The 21,401-nt window shown below is 35.1% G+C and overlaps 2 protein-coding genes across 3 annotated transcripts in view; both read left to right on the forward strand.

The window, feature by feature from the left end:
* The window catches only part of LOC125835362 (protein CNGC15b-like), a 38,591-nt gene extending 30,846 nt beyond the window's left edge, over positions 1 to 7,745 (forward strand). Inside the window, exon 8 of the mRNA XM_049514479.1 lies at positions 7,650 to 7,745. The gene's annotated coding sequence lies outside the window, so the exon portion shown is untranslated. The remainder of the gene's footprint in view (positions 1 to 7,649) is intronic.
* LOC125835356 (uncharacterized) lies at positions 7,744 to 16,245 on the forward strand. Of its 2 annotated transcripts, XM_049514474.1 has the most exons (15): positions 7,744 to 7,832; positions 7,951 to 8,062; positions 8,154 to 8,255; positions 10,875 to 10,979; positions 11,117 to 11,155; positions 11,255 to 11,338; positions 11,430 to 11,545; positions 11,780 to 11,881; positions 11,997 to 12,110; positions 12,238 to 12,294; positions 12,577 to 12,643; positions 12,804 to 12,857; positions 13,010 to 13,084; positions 15,025 to 15,060; positions 16,107 to 16,245. In XM_049514474.1, exons 1-15 carry the CDS (start codon positions 7,813 to 7,815, stop codon positions 16,203 to 16,205), a joined length of 1,182 nt encoding a protein of 393 aa, XP_049370431.1. In that variant the 5' UTR covers positions 7,744 to 7,812; the 3' UTR covers positions 16,206 to 16,245. The 2 variants fall into 2 exon arrangements, with proteins under 2 accessions (XP_049370431.1, XP_049370432.1); XM_049514475.1 differs by lacking the exon at positions 11,117 to 11,155.
* Positions 16,246 to 21,401: the final 5,156 nt, after the last annotated feature.

Raw genomic sequence — 21,401 nt, forward strand, 5'->3', positions numbered from 1 at the left:
CTTTCGGGAGACATCGTCATAACTGACATAGACCATGTGAGCTACATGGAATACGGTGTTCTACTCCCACTCCGAAAAGAGAGGGTACTATTTGCCAAAGTAGGACCTGCATACATAATAGCTATCTAGTGGATCCACTAAGCCAAGACTTACCGGGGCACGTAGTTATGGAACAAGGAGATTGCTACTAGAAAACCTTGACTTACTAAGCGTGGAGGTTTCCATCTCATGAGACAACATCTATGTTGGGAACCCAGACTTGCTAAACGTGAAGGTTCTCTTGTGGGAAGCCGGACTTGCTAAACGTGTTGCCCCCACTCTCATTTTTCATGTTCACTTGGTGCTAAGCTCCAACTCCCTTTTTAAACATCTTTAAGCCTTTATTTAACATTAGTTCATAAAGTAGGCTTTAGGGACTTAATCCCTCATATCATATAGCTCAAAGGTTTCTAAGATGAGAATGACCTTTCATCATAGAACCTACATTATGTGAGAATGACCTTTCACATAATCATACCATATTCATAACATAGTCTAGTTTAGAGTACAATTGAGGAAACCTTTCAAGAGACTCACTTTCACTAGATTATCATAACCTTATTCATTCATTCATGTGTGTGTGTACATATGTGAGAAAGCCTTTCACATAAACACCTCTATACAACACATATTCGTACCTTGCTAATCATACACTTTGCATTCATAATAAGATATAAGGGTGCATATAAGAGTTCACCTTTCAATAGACACCATAACACATCATATTCATAGTTATACATGTAGAGTGTGTGTGCGTGCATATTGGTCCTCATAGTGACATAATAGCAACGACATTGATATTGATTGCACTTCCTTTCAAGGGATCACAACATATTCACAATGTCCCCACTTCATGAGCAATTCACATATAAATCCTTTAGGAATTCTAGACCACACACCCACACTTCATCATAGGAGACAAGGACACATTCAACATTGAATAGGTACTCCTAACATGTATATGATCAAACATTCATATATGGGTCATATAGGTAGGGGTCATTCCACAATAGTACTTAACATAATCAATCATGTAGACCACACCTTATCCCTAACATTATCATTCACATTATACTCTTCATCATCAACATACTTTAACCATCATGCTAGCATTGATGATTTCATACATAACCTTCATAACACAACTTCATAAGCATATGCATCATAATCATCAATTCACTTCACATTTATTGACTTCAAGGCCATGATCTCAACATGCATAATTTTTCAAGAAGTAAACACCTCCACCATAAGTGGATTAACCATACAACATCAATTCTCATACTATAGACTAGAAGTTAGGTCAACTTACCAATTCTCCAAGCCATGATCACCATGGATCAATCCTCAACAATTCATAATCAATTGACATAGATAGCAATAGGAATCAACAATGTAATTCACTAACATAAACATAATCTAAGTACAATTCTATAAACAAAGGGATCAACCCATAACTTTGCCCATAAGGCCATAATTCTCAACTCATCAATATACCAACAATTCAACATGAATAAGTATAGATAATCATAGGAAACATCAATACAATCTAATCTAAACATAATTTCACCAATAGAGATCATATTCACAAAGACCTACACATAGGCCAATTTTCTAGAATTTGGGGATCATGGGTTCTTTAAGAATTCCTTAGAAAATTATCTTAAAACCTTAATTCCACATTAATTCATCAATAGAATGATTTAGAAAATTGTTTGACAAGGAACCCATGTTTAGATTGAAAATTGGGAATTTTGGTCTTTGAATCACTTTTGAAAATCTTTGATATAACTCCTTGAATGAGAGGTTATTCAAGAATCAATAGTTACCATACCTTAATTATTGAAGACCCATGAAATTGAAGGAGAAATCAGTTGAAAACCCATCTTCTAGCTTGAGCTTCATCAAGGTCTTCAATGGAGTTTTTGAGAGAATCTATTTTGAGAGGGAAGGGTCAATTTGAAGAATAGGGTCTAATTTTAGGTTTTAGGGGTTTTAACCAACTTAAAATACCCTAAAATAGGTAGAATAATCATTTATAATAATTTCCCAAAGTACCCAAACTACCCCTCACTTAGTTGGACCTTTTAAACAAGTCAAACTTGAGTTTTATTTTTGCAGATTTCGTCGGGAATCAAGTTCGCGACGCGGAGATGTTCCCACAAGTTTCTGGAAATTAAATTACGAGACAGTAGAGTCTGCGATGTGTCCGCGACGCGGATCAAACTTTTTGGCCCTTGGTGGAGCAGGTCTGCGACGCGGAGCCACTCCCTCCATGCATAACTTCAAGCTGCCTTGGCAGCTTGCTTGGCCAAGGTTGGGGTCCTCCTCCCCGAGGTGTCGTATCCAAATGTTTTGACCCTAAAAATATTTATTAAAACACTAGGGTCACCTCCACTGATTTTAGACTCCAAACAACACATAAAACATGAACAACATACTAGAACACACCAACACGTAAAAGACTAGTTTTCGAACGTCTTGGTCGTCCCTTGACGTTTGACTTCCAAACTCTTTAAAACTAACTTACAAGGCTATTCTTCATTATTTTGACAAGCTATTAATGCATAAAACCCATGTGAGGCTCTACTTTATCCTACTTTATTTTGAGGGTCGTTACAGGATGTGAAGACGACTTTCCTTCACGGTGACCTAGAAGAAGAGATTTATATGGAACAACGTGAGGGCTTCAAAGTAGAAGGTAAAGAATATTTTGTGTGTAAACTCAGAAAGAGTCTCTATGGCCTAAAGCAAGCTCTTAGACAGTGGTACAAGAAGTTTGAATTTGTTTTGGGGAGCAAGGCTATAATAAGACTTCATCAGATCATTGTGTATTTGTACAAAAAAATTCTGACGGTGATTTTATCATCCTTTTGTTGTATGTGGATGATATGTTAATTGTGGGCAGGAATACTTCAAAGATTGACGAGTTGAAGAAAGAGTTGTGTAAGTCTTTTGCTATCAAAGACTTGGGTCATGCCAAACAAATTTTGGGCATGAGAATTACTCATCTCAGAGATGAAAGGAAGATTTATTTGTCACAGAAGAAGTACATTGAACATGTACTAGAGCGCTTCAATATGAAGAATGCTAAGCCTGTTAGCACACCTCTTGCTGGTCATATGAAGTTGAGCAAGAAGATTTGTCCTACATCTAGGGAGAAAAAAGAGAGCATGGCCAAAGTTCCATATTCCTCTACCGTCGAAAGTCTAATGTATGCAATGGTATACACTAGACCTGATATTGCTCACGCAGTTGGTGTTGTTAGCAGATTTCTTGACAATCCGAAAAAAGAGCATTGGGAAGTTGTGAAGTGGATACTCAGGTATCTTAGAGGAATATCAGATGAATGCTTGTGTTTTGAAGCATCAAATTCAATCTTGAAGGGTTATACATATGTTGATATGGCAGGTGACCTTGATAATAGAAAATCCACTACTGGATATTTGTATAATTTTTCAGGGGGAGCTATATCATGGCAGTCAAAGTTGCAGAAGTGTGTTGAACTATCTACAACTGAAGCTGGGTATATAGCGGCTACTGAAGCCGGCAAGGAGATGATATGGCTAAAGCGATTTCTTCAAGAGCTTGGTTTACATCAGATGGAGTATATTGTCTATTGTGACAGTCAGAGTGCAATAGACTTGAGTAAGAACTCCAAGTACCATGCAAGGACAAAACACATTGACGTCAAATATCATTGGATTCGTGAAGAAGTGGATCAAAAATATCCACACAAGTGAAAATCTTGCAGATATGTTGACCAAGACGATACTGAAAGACAAGTTTGAGTTATGAAAACAACGTGTAGGTATGAGCTCTCTATAAAGAAAAAGGAGATACCTCCTTTCGGTGAATGGGACTGGAGGGGGAGATTTGTGGGGTCCATCCCCATTATTGACTTCAACAATTGTTGCTGCAATTGTCAATGGTTGGCAAGGTTGGCAAATTTGCAGTGGCAGCAAATGTTGAGAAACACAACAATTAAAAACTTTCGGTGGCACAACTTTAACATATTGTGGATGGTGTTGAAATTTACAGTTGCAAATTTATTCTATAAAAGGGCCATCAACTCATCAGTTCATGACACACCAAGATAGAGAGAAAAAAATATTTGAGAGCAAAGTGAGGAATTCCATAGACTATACAAGAAAAATAGTTTGTGAAGAAAAATATAATATGAGAGATATTTTAGTAAGGTGGAAATCAAAAGAGTGTTATTCATTTTGAGTGTGTTGTAATCACTTTGAGTATTATATTCGTGACTACACAGTGTAAAATTCCTTACTATAGTGATATCAGTTGCACCTCTTGGCTTGTGGTTTTTTTCCTTATTTAAAAGAGTTTCCACGTAAAATTATTGGTGTCATTATTTTTCCATCACTTTGACCATATATATTTTTGTGTTAGACCCCATTTTTCCAACAATTTGATCAATTGAAATTGAGTTGAGAAATTGAAAACCTTGGGGACCACATAAAGGAACGGACTCTATGGGTGAATACCCGCATACCTTGCTACTCAAAGCACAAGATGAATGGTGAATTGAAGGCCTTGGAGAGAACCGTAGCTTCTTCTTCTTCCTTAGGTTGAGAGGGAATTTGGGAGAATGAATTTGGTTGGGTTTTTGAGGAAATAGGAGAAATAGTTTAAAGTTGGTACATTTAGGACTTAAAGTCTTTATATAGGACTTTGGATAAAGGTCAAATCGACATAGTATAGGCTTAAAACATTTAAGAAAAGACCCAAAATCCCCTAAGAATTAACCGTCAGACTAGTCTACGGGTCTGACTTACGGACCGTCGAATTTTCTACGGTTCGTACTGGTCAACCGTAGACCAAGTACTGAGACCTTAATATTTACTCAATTTTAACAGAATCCTTCTACGGTCTGTAGACTCTAACCGTAGAACTCAACCTTAACCCCAAAAATTCTCCAAGTATGAATTGTTTCTACGGAACCTATCTATGATCCGTAGACCATACGATGGACCGTCATGGCCAACCGTAGGATAAGGTAATGGGACTTGATTTTCAAAAAATATTTTCCCCCTTTTTATGAGATTGGTCTACGACCCGTAGATAGCTGCAATTTATGCAATCTTTTCTCTTTTTGAAATCTGAGGTGTTACAGTTTGAATTGACTTTGAAAGTTAAAAGTCATAAGTAGAGGGGGGGGGGGGGGGAGGGGGGAGGCATAGTATGGTATATACCGAATTACCATACCATATTGAAATTTTTAATATCGTGATTTTTGGTATTATTGTATTTGGTATCGTATATGGTATGCATTTTAATTTTTTTTGTATTCGGTAAAGTATTTGATATTTAGAAATAACATTCTGAAATATCGAATACCATACCCAAGTATATAGTTACATAAATAACACACACACACACACACACACACACATATATATATATATATATATATATATATATATATATATATATATATAATACTAACAAATATGCAACCTTGTATTAGTATAAACTAAATGCTTACAAGTTGAAACTTTGACAACTCTATTCTGATTGAAATGTATTTGAATTGTAATTGATTAACAAAAGGAGTTGTTTGTACTTTATTTTGCATGTATATTTCTACATGTGTAATGTGTTAGTATGATACAATTGAGATATTTTTTTAATTGTCGAAGTCATAATACTCTATTATACGAGTATATATTAGTCGAACTTAAACAAATTATGATTACTAATTTACCATACCGTAGAACCAAAATCAACTTTAATATACCAAATCATACCGAAATAAATTAGTATGGTAATAGTGTAATATTTTAAAAATCGAATACCGAAATTACGTTATCGAAAATTCCATTATAATACTCAAGTTTTAGCTTTTCTTATTTTTGTACTTTTTTTACCTAAAAGTACGCACTATAAAATATTTTTATCTTTAAAAGCTTAAAAGCCAGAAACACTTGAAATAATTCAATTCAAACATCCTCGGAGTATGAAATTAGCAAAAATGGGTATAGTTTAGAGGGATTTGATGTATTTTCCATTCATTTGGCATGAAGTTCCATGATGGCATGAAGGTTTAACCAGATCTCATCTGAAATATTCAGTGAAAATCTGTAAGTTATCAACACTCTTAACCTTTTAAATTGCGATCTTAATTTTTCCTAATTTACTTTTGCATGCTCTATACATTCCACTAATTTGTCATATTTTTCCCAATTTTATAAATGGACGATTGCAGAAATGATACTGAATTTAATCATGATTTTCTGGAATTTACTGTCTTTTGGGACTAGAAACACACATTTTTGAACAATCAATTTTCATGTTGAATCGTAGGCAGTCTTGGAACAATAGTAAAGTTGTCTCTGTGTATTGACGTATAGGTCACCGGTTTGAGTTGTTGAACCACTAATGTCTAATGCTTGCATATGGGTAGTGTATCTACATAGATGCTTCCCTTCCCAAGACCCTGCTAACACAAGGATGTTTTGTGCACCCAACTGCCTTTTGCCTAATTTTCATGTTGAATCCGAGCAGCGTAGTTGTCCGGGATACCGTATACTTTAATTTAATCATTTTGGTAAATTGATTTAGTTTAGATAAAGGGTATTAGTTTAGACAAATGATCAAATGATTAAATGATTAAGGATGTTAAGGAGTTGTTTGGACATAGATTTTCCCCCTCCTCCCTTTTATCAAATATTATAAAATAAAAAACTTTGTTTGGTTATTCATTGGATTAGATTTTTGAAAATGTGTTTTTTCATTCATGTCCAAACACAACTTCAATTTCTAAATACCATTTTTCTAACTTCGTTTTCCAAAAACTCCTTTCCTTCAAGTTTCAAACAAAATTATTTCCAAATGCCTACTAAATGTTTTTCTTAAGGGAGTGCAAAAATATTAAAAGACAAATAATATGGACTGCAGGTAGTTTTTTTGTCTGGTTGTTTAGAAATTAGGAAGAAAATCCTAACTTGAAGTGACATTGTGTTTTGTGTTCACTAGAAGTCTTATCAGTATGTTAGAAACTTGTAAGGTAATGTAGGATAGTTGTGAGATTTAGAGAGTTTTATTTCTTCAAAAAATACTAGCATTGGCATCAAATGAGCCTAAATAATGCGAAATGACATAGCCTGCCTCAACTAGTTTCCGATTGAAAAGTAGAATTAGTTGATTTGAATGATTCACTGTAACTAGAAGTTGAATATTCTTCTTAGCTAACATTTTGATCTTAGAAATTTGGCTCACATAGCAATAAGACGGGAGTGAGCATGGAACCTGAAAACTAGCTTTCTTATTTCTTCCCGAAATTTTCTCTGATGGAGCTTACGAATAGCTTAATTGGTTTCTCTTAGAGGCCTTCTTCAGTGAATTCGATTACGAGAATATTTAGACTTTTTTCATTCTAATACTCAATAATTTGGATTCTCCAACAGTAGACGTTGCCAACGTACAAGTCTCTAAACATGCACACTGAAAAGACTCTTAGCAAACCAGCAACATAATTAACATATTAATCTAAACTAGTTGGTATTGCCTACATAGATCTATCGCCTTGATTTTGCTCTATTGATTAATATGTGGAGATAAAGATTTGGCGAAGACATGAAATTATGCAGGTTACTGGGAATATCTCACATTTCCCCAATGATTAACAGATTCAGCTCTTCTGGCATGACAAGATTGCTTATTCTAGAAAGTGTAGGATGCTGAAGATGCTCAAGGAATTTGTTTATGGTTAGTGCTAACTGCTAACCTTTGGATTACGCAACTTTTATCACAATGACAACCTTGTACCGCAGGTTTGTGGACAATACTTGCACTAGAATCAATTTTATTATACATTTGGATTTGAACTCAAGCTTGTGATCTATTCATATATCTTAGAGTTACCATGTTTTTTCGTTTATTCTGATTCAGTGGGACTTTCAGAAGAACGAACGATAGATCCAGACTAGTTATAACGTCAATTATGGGAATGGTTTTAGGATATTTTATTGGCATTTCATCTCCATATGTTTCTCTAACAAAGGTAAGGTAGCCCAATCTTTCCATATCTGCTCTGATGGTGATTAAGAAACATTTATCATTCCTTGTAAATTTTTCTTTTGTATCTTTTGTAGATTAGTTTACCTTCAAATCTTGTATCATCTCTAGCGTTTGGCGATGACCATCGTAGACCTTCTATTGAACGCTTTTTTCCAGAGCATCTTGTAACTCCACAGGTACTTATTTCACTTGGATACTCTACTCTTTATCTTCAACTCTACCTTATTGTCTTACTTGTCTAGCGTATGAACTTTGGGGACTCCAGTAAAACACAAATGGTATATTAATTTGGCCAGTAAAGTCATGCAAAACTCTTGTAATCTGTATCTTTCTTCCTTACGGTGTTGAATATTGAAAACATGTAATTCCAAATAAACAAAATCATAAAACCAAATGGATCCATTGTGCTATTAGTACTACTTAAGTGTATGTCATTATGTCGATAAATATCTATTTTTATAATTAACGGCTCTTGTACCTTTTCATTTGCATCCATGTTCTTCTGTCTTAAATATAATGGAAGTCAGCATTTGCAAAAGAACTAGTTGTGATTATTTTAAGTTGTAAAAGCCTTCTTTTTGGTAGCTGTTGGATCTCAAAAGTTGATTTTCTTATAGTTGTTAACTCTCCCTTTTCCTGTGGTCTAGATGATATCCATATAAAGGCTTACAAGTTCATTAGAGAGTTCAAGGTTGTATGACTAATAAATTGTTTTAATGTAATATTAAGGAGTTGAATATGTCAAATGAGTGAAGAGAAATTATCTTGGCGTCGACATATAAACACAGATATTTAAGTTATGGGAGCTACTGCTATATTAAGATGATCAGTGATATGATGAAACTTGTGTTATACTGATAGAGCATAGATGTGGAAACATTACAAGGTGACAGAGAATCAATTTGAATTCATGCTTGGTAAATAGTGTGGGAGGTTATATTTTGGTAAAAAGATTGATGCAATTTATAAGAAGAGGAAGAAGGTTCGCAACATGATATTCATTGAACTAGATAATCATATGATAAATTGCGAAGAAGAATCTGTTCTGGATGATTAAGAAGAAATAGAAGTGTAAACAAATTTATAAATTTCATAAAGGATATGTACGAAGAAGCAATCCCACAATGTTGAAGGAAATACAGAGGAGTTCCCTATAATAGTCAGTTTACTCCTTTGAGCTGCATAGTGGAGCTGACTAGAGGTTATGGGTTTTTTCCACCAATTGGGGCTCTCAACTCGTACTTACTTTTCTTTAGTCATATATGAGCTAACCAATAATATAAAAAATGTGGTTCCATGGTGCTTGTTATTTGCAGATGATATTATTTTAATTAATGAGACTAGTTGGTGTGTCAAGCAAAACCAGATCTATGGAGAACACAAGATAGATAGAATTTAGGATCAATTGAAGTAGACAGATTACATGTATCTTTAGTTAGCCTCATAAAAGATGAAGGTGATATGAGATTATATGAATTATGGTGGATAAATACGAACATTTCAAATATCTGGATTAGTTTTTCATGAGAGTGGCATGACTTGTGAAGATGTAACATAAGATTAAAGAAAGATGGCTGAAAGTGCAAAATTAAGAAGATACCAGCAAATCCCAATTCTATAGAATGATTGTGAAACTAGCAATGTTATATGGACGTCAAAGCCCAAAATATTTACAAGGTGTATTTCATAGAAATACAAATAGTAAGATGCACATGCTGTCATACCAGATTGGATTATGTTAACACCGGCCATTGATAGTGCAAATAGTACTATAGAGGATGAATAAGAGAGGTTATTTTGAGATGGGTTGAATATATCTTGTATAGATCCAGTATTATCAAAAAAGCAAAAAGTGCAAAAAAATTCTAAGGTCCGTTGGGGCTTCAAGAGCAAATCGCAAATAAAGAGAAAAAAATACAAATATATATATATATATATATATATATATATATATGTTTTAGTCCAGGACTAATAGTTTATAAGCTTGAATGACAAATATATGAACAAAGAAATTAAAAAATAATTACTATAAAGTGAAGAATCAATTGTTTAGTGTTGCTTCTTCAAAAGAGGTTCATTGGCAAGGAAAAGTATGTCTTAGAACCTTGATGATGACACTGAAGTGCACATTAAGCAACGCGAAGTGCAGCGCTTAACACGTTTTGAGCCTCGTTTCAGGGATTCATCTCGCCTTTGACAACACTGTATAGATCTCCATATGCACCAATATATTCAAGGTGCTCTAGGAAAGCTTCAAAAACTTACAATAATGCAAGCTCCGCCAAGAATACAGTATTATGGAATTTAAGGATAATTTCACTATACGAGCCATATTAACTAGTTGGTATTAAGAAGTATTTTTTTTGATAAAAAAAAAAAAAAAATACTTCTTAATACCAACTAGTTAATATGGCTCGTATAGTGAAATTATCCTTAAATTCCATAATACTGATTCTGGTATTAAGAAGTATTATTCTTACATCTCTCATTAAACTTGTATCTCCATGTACAGACAACTGAGTATAGTAACATCAGAATCAAAAGCACTATTTTATGATTGGGACATTCTTATGGTTATATGCATAGCTCATATTCTGAAGTATCCAAACTTATATTAGTTACTGGTTCAATAATAAGCTTGGTGGTTGCTTGAAGAAATAAGAGAAACTTGAGGATACACTTGTTGATCCCATGATTATTTTGCGTATGTAAGGAGATAATGATATATGTTTCGACTGCCATGATAGACTTGAGATCAGAGCATCTATAAAATGTTAATCCATTTCATTTTCTAGATATATGTTCCAACAAATCCTCGCGGTGCAGAGTCCTTGCCACCACGGATTGTGGTCCCTGAATCAGATTTTTATCTGAGAAGGTTGTGGGGTGAACCAAGTAAGGTATGAACACATGTGTCAATAATCATTGGTTAACTTCAATTTTGGGGGAAAAAAATGAAAAGGAATATCTGCTCATTGTATAGTGTAAGATACGTGCAATTTACACTTTTGAAAAATAAATAAATGGATACTTCCAGCGTCATTTGGACATTTGCATTAACAGAAAGGAGAAGCATGTAGGTTGTCATAAAATTTCCCACATTTATTTTATGTATTACTTCCTGGTGCTTTATATTTAGGTGCAGTTTGTCTTATAAATTTTGTGAAATTATTAGGATCTAATAAAGAAGCCAAAGTACTTGGTGACATTTACTGTTGGTTTGAACCAAAAGGACAACATTGATGCAGCTGTTAAAAAGGTAATAACAATGAAGCGATATCATTACTACTTTGTCTCTTTCACTTAACAATGCATTCCAAGTGTGATCTTATTTTCTATGCCTTAATTAGTTTTCAGAGGACTTTCAAATTTTGCTTTTCCATTATGATGGTCGAACAAGTGAGTGGGATGAGTTTGAGTGGTCCAAGCGTGCAGTTCATATCAGTGTTAGGAAGCAGACCAAATGGTAAGACTTAAAATTTCCCTATTAGTTTTGTGATTTTTAAGTCTTATCTATCTGATGCAACAATCAAAGAATAACTTTGTTCTATTCAAACAGAACTATTTTAACTAACATATTTGGTTCTATTATTTTGTTCCACCAAGCTGATCGATTGAAGGGAAATGGATGCTGTTGGATATAATTACTTGTGTTCATCAAGATTTATTCTAATATTGGTCTTTCTCTTGCCTTTATAAGGTGGTATGCAAAGAGATTTTTACATCCTGATGTAGTAGCTGCCTATGATTACATATTTATATGGGATGAAGATCTTGGAGTTGAGAACTTCAATGCAGAGAAGTATGCGCTATTCCCTGGATGTCTTAGTTGGTTTCTCATTTTCAAAAGTGAAAGTATCTGTGTTTTCTCGTATATATGTTGTTTTGGACTAATCTTGGACACCTGAGTATGCCAGGTATATTAGACTAGTTAAAAGACATGGTCTTGAGATTTCTCAGCCTGGTCTTGAACCCAACAGTGGACTGACATGGCAAATGACTAAGAGGAGGGATGATAGAGAAGTTCACAAGTAACATATTCCGTTAATCCTTTCCATCTCAAATTTTACTTTATTTTCACTTACTTTGAATGGGAGTCTGTATAAATTAGCTTATGTTCCTCCACGTGTAAAACTTTTTGTGTGGATTGATTAACAGGAATACTGATGAGAAACCAGGCTGGTGCAGTAATCCACGTTTGCCTCCTTGTGCAGCGTACTCTCTCTCTCACTCTCTACTCCCTCCCCGTATATGTCTCTATGAGTTCTACTTGCCTACTTCCACATGTTTTACACATTAATATTGAGAGGCAGTTAGCTTGTTTCTGCCTTTCTTCAGGGTTGAATGTGCCAACTGCACTCATTTTCTTTTTCCAAGTGCATAAATTCTATTTTCTGAAAATCAGACATTTAAAAGAATTATGACTCCAAACCATATCTTGAGCCCTTGCATATTTTTATAGGATTTATCATACTTTTCATCTGATTTCTTGGTCAGCTTTGTTGAAATAATGGCTCCTGTGTTCTCTAGAGAAGCATGGCGATGTGTTTGGCATATGATTCAGGTAGTTCCTTAGACTCTAGGGATCAGATGCATTAACTACCAATGTCATTATTACTCTTTAGTCGTTATAATCCATTCAAGATGAAATCACCCTGATCATGAGTATCTTCTACTATTTCATATGCAATTTATACTAATATTTGTACTTGATTTGATTATAGAATGATTTGGTGCATGGATGGGGATTGGATTTTGCATTGAGAAGATGTGTAGAGGTTATTATTTCTTATTTCCTCCAGATACATTCTTTATTTGTAATAGAATGGTGGGAAAGGATTCCACTGTGGTAAAATGAGAACTGCAGCGAACTTACTTGAGATATGTTACTTTGGCAAAATCCTAATTTTCTTTTCCATGGTTAGTGCAGCCTGCTCATGAAAAAATTGGCGTTGTTGATTCGCAGTGGATAGTACATCAATTTGTTCCTTCTCTTGGGAGTCAGGTCAGTCAATGTTCATTTCCGGAAAGCTACTTATTTGTGAAGTAATTAGTTTATTGTTATGTGGGGAACTTTCCCTACTTATTTGGGAGTCAGGTCAGTCAATGCATTACCCTACTTGCCCAACCAATTTCATACTCCGTTTGTGATTTCTTCAGCCAGCGATCTGTTCCTTAAATATGTAAAAGTTGAAATCAACCACCTGGAATTTCCCGAGTGCTTGAGATGATAATGATCAAGTGTGGCCTATATATTGTTATGGCAAGTGTTGTGTAACACCACCAAAACTTATAGTGTATTTGGTACGAAGGAAAATATTTTCCAATTTTCTCATGTTTTGTTGCACTTAATACTTGAGAAAATATTTTCTTTTAATTAGTGGAAAAGGACGTCCCTTTGACCCTAGGGAAGTCATTTACCAGGTTAATGATAAAAGGCCCTAGAGTACACCTGGTGTTTCTCAAAGCTCAGCTAATAAACCCCAACTGAAGCACGTTGGGAATGCTTAACCATGCCAGCAAGGGCTTCATGGGATGGTAAAGGACGGGATGTGATTTGATTTATTTTCCAAAAAAGGTTTTCAGCTCACCAAACAAACATGAAAACTTATTTTTTAGGAAAGCATTTCCTTCATACCTAACACAACCTCAATGGGTGGTTTTGATCAAGAGAAAGAATGCGAAAGTAGCCAAAAAGGAGAAAAGAGGAAAGGTAGGAAATGGAAAAATAAGAATATTATTATAGTTTTGATTCATTAGAAGATAAACAAAGAAATGAGTTTTTCTTAAAAGGGTAGCCCGGTGCGCAATGAATCCCATGTTAGTAGGGTTCAGAGAAGGGCTGCATCCCAAGGGTTAAAAAATGTTTCATCTGATGAGATCTCCTTCCCTCTGATTCTACCCACTTTTTTATGGAAAGAGCATGCGTTTCATCCTTATCCAACCCTTTGTCTCCCTATTAAAAGTTTGTCCATCGAAAAAAAAAATAACATCTCCTATTCATCTCCTTTCGTTTATCTTCATTCCTTTCAATTAGGAACATCCATAAAAGAATCTAATCCTATGATTTTTTCGTGTTTGCTATTTGATAATTTTGTAAAAGTCTTTAGAAGCATCGTCTAAAGACTAACACAGGAGTAGGACTTAATATTGTCTTCCTTTTGTTGAACTTGTGGAAAGATGACCTAATCTTGTATTACTTTTTAAAAATTAAAACAATAATGGGGTAAGGTGTTACTTTTTTTTTTTTTAAATGGGGTAAGGTGCTACTCAAAAAATGAATCAGGTCAAGCTAGTTAGTTTTGTCATATCAGCAGTTAGTTACCGGCTGTTGAATTAGTTAGAAGCAGTTAGCAAATTAGAATCTTTCTCATTTCTATAAAAGGAATTGTATCATTACAGATTGAAACATCAATTCAAATATACAAGTATACTTTTCCTATTGAATTCTATTCTTCATCTTCTTCTCTTCTCATCCTCCATAGCTGTCAACTCGGTAAAACTCCTGGCCAACTGCTAAAACCTCAGATTCCTCTGAGAATCCCTGCATTTTGGCTAACAAAGGGGGAGGGAAAATTGAGAAGGGGATTACAAGGTGGGGAATTGAACCATCACTAGTAAGGTGAAAGTTTAGATAGTCAATTAAGTGAGCTATTAAGATTTTCGACCCCTTTGTATTACTTTCTCTTCTTGAGGAGAAGAGAAATAGTTGCTTTCTTCCAAATATGACCATGAACATCCCGAGAGTTTGTTCTTCTCCATATGTGGCTATATATCCTACAGTATATGTCCTGCGTTGAATTTGTGTTTTTATAACCATGCCATATTTCTTTGTATAGGACAACAAACTTGCTCATAGATTGCATATATATCATGCTTGAGTTATTCATTAATCATTAATTCTTTGTCATGTTCTTGTTTTCCTTTTCTTCTTTTGGATCACAGGGTGAGACTGAGAATGGCAAAGCTCCTTGGGAAGGGGTAAGCATGTCCATGCATTGCCTGAAATTTATATTGGCAACTATATATCATACTCCCTCCTGTCTTTTTTCATCTGTTGTTTAAAGTTACTTGACTTACTCATTAACCTATACTCCCTATGTCTTAATTTATGTGGCACACCTTCCTTTTTGGTCCGTCACAAAAAGAATGTCACATTTTATAGTTGAAAACAATTTAACTTTAAAATCCACCTTTTATCCTTAATGAAATGATATATGGGGAAACTACATAAATGGGTCATAAAATCCAAAATAATTACAAGTTCATACTCAAATCTAATGTAATTCCTGAAATACCATTCTCTCATATCCATACCCCTCATTCATTAAGGCTGATAATTTTCGCTTAACCGATACTAAATTAGTATTATATACTGTATTGGTATCATTAAGGCTGATAATTTTCACTTAACTGATACTAAATCAGTATCATATATTGTATTGGTATCATTAAGCATGATAATTTTCACTTAACTGATATTAAATCAGTATCATATACTGTATTGGTATCATTAAGGCTGATAATTTTTGCTTAACTGATATTAAATCGGTAATGTATTGGTATCATCAAGGTTTCTTGGCTAATGAGTAATTTCTAAACAAAAAACCTTAATGATACCAAAAGGGATATAATTTGTAATTATTTTGCTTTTATGGGGTATTTGCTTAGTTTCCCCATGATTTATAGCCACACAAATGGTCAAGGAAGTCGTTTAGGCCACAACATTTAATACTCTTCATTTTCTTTCTTAAACTTCGTATCATGCCAAAGAGACGGAGGGAGTAGCATTATTCATGAAGAGTAGTTGTCAAATTAACAATTATTTCTTCCGTAAGTAAACAATTAATGACAATACGCGTTTTTGGTGTAATTAAGTTTGAGTTGAAAAGCATCAAATGTGTTTTCTTAATTTTCCATAAAAAGTGACTGAATATTTTGAAACAATTATTTTATGGCTGAAATAATAGATAAAAAGCATTATTTGATTACTGTATTGGCTAAAGTAATGAAACTATGTATTGTAGGTAAGAGAGAGGTGTACAAATGAGTGGGCTATGTTTCAAGATCGTTTAGCCAATGCTGATGAATCTTATTTTGTGCAACATGGAAAGAGTAGAATATAAAACTCTTGCAATTACTTTCGAACATCACACATTTTTTTTTCTTTCTATGGTGCAACATATTTGGTAATACGCATTACTAGTTGCCTTGTTAAAAAGTTTACCAAGAAACATTAATGGGACATTTTTTGTTAAGGAATAGTACAATGTGTATTTTACTTTGAAAGTCATCTAAGTTTCCTATGTTAATTATAACCCTAATGACATGATTAAGGTATTTCCCGGATGTTGCCAAATCCAAGTGAGAATGGTGGGCAAATACGTCCAAATTACACCTCCCAAAATAAGTATAAAGTGGTTGTTGTTCAAATATAGAACCTAATCAAGGTTAGAGTCGATCCCACAAGCAATACGGTTTTGACTCAGTTCAGTTTTTATTATTTGGGCTCTTAGTCATATTATTTGGGCTCTTAGTCATATTATTTTCGAAGGGGAGTTGTGTAACAAATCAAATTCTATAGTTATTGCAACCAACAAGTAATAAACATCAATTTCATTGGTTTTGAATCAATAAAAGACGAAATTAGAGTTTTGTGATCACCATGAAGTCATAACTTAGTAAGACCAGATATTAGTAACATTTTCTAGTGTGTAGCATGCAAGATCGGTAAGTTAGGTTCACCTAAGTGGTTGGTCCCCAAAATAAGTGCATATCACCACGTATCTTGGTCCATCTACGAGTGTTTGTTTTACTAATCCATACCCTTAATTTCAAATTAGCTATTTCCAGACAAGGCAAAGCTATTAGATGAGGGTTGATAGCCTCAAATCTTCGTTGTATAATCTATTTTCTCATTCGTTACCTCATTGGTATGGCAAGTAAGAATAAGGCGAGTTCAAATGTATGCATCTATTAAAAAGCAATCAAAGTAAAGAGAAAAATAATGCATGCATGCACACTCTATAGGGATTACTAAAAATTAGGTCTACTTCGTTAATTATTCATGGTTCCCACAATTCTAGTTGTGGATTTAGCTACTCATACTTGTATGATAACAATTAACAATAATTAAATTTAACGAAATCATGCACTTACATGATGAACAGTACAAATCCAAAATCTTGAGTTTGAAATTCAAAGTAAAAAAACAAAGATCCAATTGTAGTTTTGCTCCAAAATCCAAGAATAAAAGCAAAGTAGTTGTTTACTTCTATTTTCAGAACTAAAACGAACATAATCCATAAAAGAATAGGAAAAGTATTTATAGACATTAAAAATCTATCCAAATCAAACTACAAAAGTTGGGTTTGACATTTTTTACAAACCAATCTATGGGTCGTAGCCTCTTTTACGGCTCGTGGAAGCCTATCGTAGATAGCAGGAACTTCATAGTCTCAAGAATTTTCCACGGACAAGAACTACAATCTGTGAAACCTTTTACAACTTGTATTCTTCCCTCATAAAAATTAGACTTCTTACACCCTTCTATGAATCTTGACCACGACTCCCTTCTATGGCTCGTACTGTCTCTTCGTAGACTCAGGGTTTTTTCAACTTTCTGAATCTTACTTATGACTGTCGTCTACGGCTCGTGGATCAAATCACGACTCATAGAATGACTCGTAGATGGTCCTGCATCACCATTTTTTAGCACTTAGCCTTTGAGTCCTATTTTTCTGCAAATTTAACACAAAAACTCATCACATCTGCTAAATTTCACAGGAGAACATACACAAATCTTAAGTTTTAAGCATTAAAAGTATCGTAAATCCACAACATATCAACACCCTCAACTGAAAATCATTGTTTGTCCTCAAGCAACTGACACAACTAACACATCACGACAAACTTAGCAAAATAAGACTAAGAACCTACATCAACCACATGGCTTTCAACAATTGAATTCGCAAAACACGGCGTCCTCCTTTTTCTTATAATCCGTGTAAATTACCAAGTTCTTAAGCTAACACATGCGGATCAATGAATGGCATCATCATACTAACAGACAAGGTTACATGCACAAACAACAATCACCTATCTAACCAATAATTAACAATGCTACTCTTATATCCTCACCACAAAGAAGTCATGTTTGCACACAATATCATGATTTTCAAAATCGGGGACTAGGTAACACTCACTCTTACAAAAGAAATTCAAATCATGCATGTACAATATCATAGACTTGCCCGTATTTTCTATATCTTAACTTTTGGACAATTGAATTAGGATCACTATAGGACTTTACTTGGATTGTAACGTAGGCTCGAGAATGGTACAATGTCTTTACTTCACTTTCGCCAAACTTTTATCCTCCCTTTTCTCCATTTTTCATTCTTCCATATCGACTTCCAGATGCGCCAGTAATTTCTAGCAGCTCTTTGATTTTAAAAAAAAATTATATTAGTATCTCCACATCTGTTTTTTTTTTTCATTTACACTTGTTCTTTTTATACCCCATTTTTCAGATAACCTCTATAGTAGTCATCTTCAGCTTAAGCATTTTACCTAAGTTGAGGTGCACAATGTCCAAGAAGGGACCAAGGCAAAAATAAAAGCTTACATGACAAAAAAACCCGAAAAGGTGATTGGGGTAACACAAAAAAGATCTTTTTTAGGCTTAAAGTCGTGGATCAAGTAATAATTAATTTTATTTGGTCGATCATTTAGGCAAAGTGGAGTATATTCAAAAATGGCCTATAATCCTTTCCTAACCAACACTCCTGTCATTTCGGTGAGACTAACGGAACAAGTTATAGATTGACACACAAAGTAAAAATAATGCAAATAGCTCACTCAAACATGACACAAAGTCTTGCTACTAACTACTAACTATCAGGTCTATTCCCTAGCTTAAGTTACACTTGTCACATCAATATACGTAATGTCATGAAAACATCCCACATTGTCACACTATCAAAGCAACAAACACAACACATTAAAACTCGGAGGGGTCTCAATTTTCATTTCAAATAAAAACATACCATGGATTTTTGCATCAGCTCTTATTCTTTTTTTACATTCACAACAACATCCTAAACATGATGGTTCAACATAAATTAAAGTCCTCGCAAAAAGAACACAACAAGAAAACCCCAAGGACACAAGCAAGTATCTAAGCTACTCAGACTTTGCCGAGATACTTTACAAAAACCTGGACAAGTACTCTGGTTACTCAAACTTCACCACGATACTTGTCAAGGCATACAGACTACCCCCACCCCATCAAAAATTGTGCATTGTCCCCAATGCAAAAAAAAATAAAATAATAGAGGTGAAGGCATACATGTATCGCCTAAACGACGATATCCGTATGTGCAGTCTCACCCGGCGTCTTAATACTACTGGGGTGGTACCATCAATAGTTGGTTCCAAATTAGAAGCACCAGCAATGCGCTGCAGCTTCCTATCCTCTCTCAACTGCTCGTGGACTATTGACCTCTGCCTGGCCGTCTCTGCCTCTCGCTGCTCTCTCGGACTCATCCTCATATACAACATCATTTCCTGTGTGCACTCACTTCCTTGCGTTGGTGAGAGCAATTCATCAGCAAATAAATCAACTACAATCAGAAGGGCATCCGACATTGACATAGGGAAGGTGGATATGACTGGTGCTTGTGTGGTGGACAAAGAAGTGATGGCTGATAAAAGATGGGCCACCTCTGCCAGTAGACCCTGCAAGTCTAGACTTTGCACATCCTTAAGCCGCTCAATCACACGACGCCCAAAAGCATCTACCGGACTGTGTAATGAGCTACCCCGTGAATTATTGACTACATTTTCATAGCCACTCGCTCCTCAGCCCGAGTAATAGAGGTTCTAATCCATGGCTTCACCGGTTGGATCAACTGTGTTAACTGCATCTCGATCTACGTTTGGTGCTGGACTAACTCATGTAGGAATTCCGCAATGATCGTAACCATGCCCGAAGACCATGGGTGTGGGACTCCGATACGAATGCTAGTAGGTGGTGTGACAGATGTAGTGGCAGCCACTGTAGGCTCCTCTTTAGAAGCCCCTGACTCAAGGGCTAAACCCTCTTTACCCAACTCTAAGGTCGGTCCCTCAAATAACTCTGGCAACTGAACCTCGGGCTGAGGAGCTCATCTCATATTTGTCTCATCTTTTATCAACCCCAAATCTTGCGTTCGAGTCACCTAGATCTGACAGTCCACAAACTGCATGGTCACACTCCAAGTATGCAAGTTCGGCTCTCAAATCAACCAATGTTACAAGTTGAAGTTTTTAAAAAGTTTCAAGTCTGTAAGTTGGGATCTCAAATCAACCAAGTATGTGAGTTGAAGCCTTAAAATTCTTCAAGTATGCAAGTTGGGGTCTCAGATCAACTAAGTATGCAGTTGGAATCTTCATATTCTTTAAGTTTGCAAGTTGAAGTGTTCAAATCCTTCAAGTATACAAGTTGAAGTCTTCAAATTCTTCAAGTATACAAATTGGGGTCTTTAAATTCTTAAAGTTTGCAAGTTGGGGTCTCAAGGCAATCATGTATGCAAGTTAAAGAATGTAAATTGTTGACGAAGTCTGCAAACTATTCATGCCTAAAAATTGAGGTCTCAGATCTACCATGTTTGCAAGTCAAATTCTTTAAAGCCGTTGAGTTTGAAAGTTGTCTTGATCTTTAAATTTACCTTTCGTAGGCCGGGGTTGAGTATCCATCCCTTTAAGCCGTAAGAATACCTTCAAATTACCTTTCTTAAGACGGACACGAGTAACCATCCCTTTGCACCGTAAGAATATTACCATTAAATTTTCATATCTTAAGGTACACAAAATTGTCTCTTTGCACCTTAAGCTGACCTTTTCACAGATTTATCCTTAAAAAGATCTTTAAATTTTCATGCTTTAAGGTGGACAAAATTTGTCCTTTCACACCCTATGTCAAAGTATTTGGGATCTCATAAAGTCTCAATTTGTGATCTCAAGGCGGAGACATTAAACTCATCCGATCCCTTCACACTTTATGCTCAGGTGTTAGAGATCTCATAAAGCCTCAAATTTGTGATCTCAAGGCGAAAACATTAAGCACATACCTTCATACCTTATGCTCAAGTATTTGGGATCTCATAAAACTTTAAATTTGTGATCTCAAGGCGGGGACGTTAAATACATTCTTTCACACATTATGCTCAAGTATTCAGGATCTCAAAAAGCCTCCATATGTGATCTTAAGGTGGAGACGTTAAATACATTCCTTCACACCTTATGTTCAAATATTCGGGATCTCAAGAAGCCTAAAAACT

This window comes from Solanum verrucosum, unplaced genomic scaffold (assembly GCF_900185275.1).
Source record: "Solanum verrucosum unplaced genomic scaffold, falcon-dt-bn FXZP01000098.1, whole genome shotgun sequence".
Taxonomy (NCBI): Eukaryota; Viridiplantae; Streptophyta; class Magnoliopsida; order Solanales; family Solanaceae; genus Solanum; species Solanum verrucosum.

Coding starts and splice junctions, on each gene's coding strand:
- LOC125835356 (XM_049514474.1), top strand. CDS start 7,813: ATGACAACCTTGTACCGCAG. Junction 8,063..8,153: donor CATATGTTTCTCTAACAAAG/GTAAGGTAGCCC, acceptor TATCTTTTGTAG/ATTAGTTTACCTTCAAATCT. Junction 13,085..15,024: donor TTCCTTCTCTTGGGAGTCAG/GTCAGTCAATGT, acceptor TTTGGATCACAG/GGTGAGACTGAGAATGGCAA.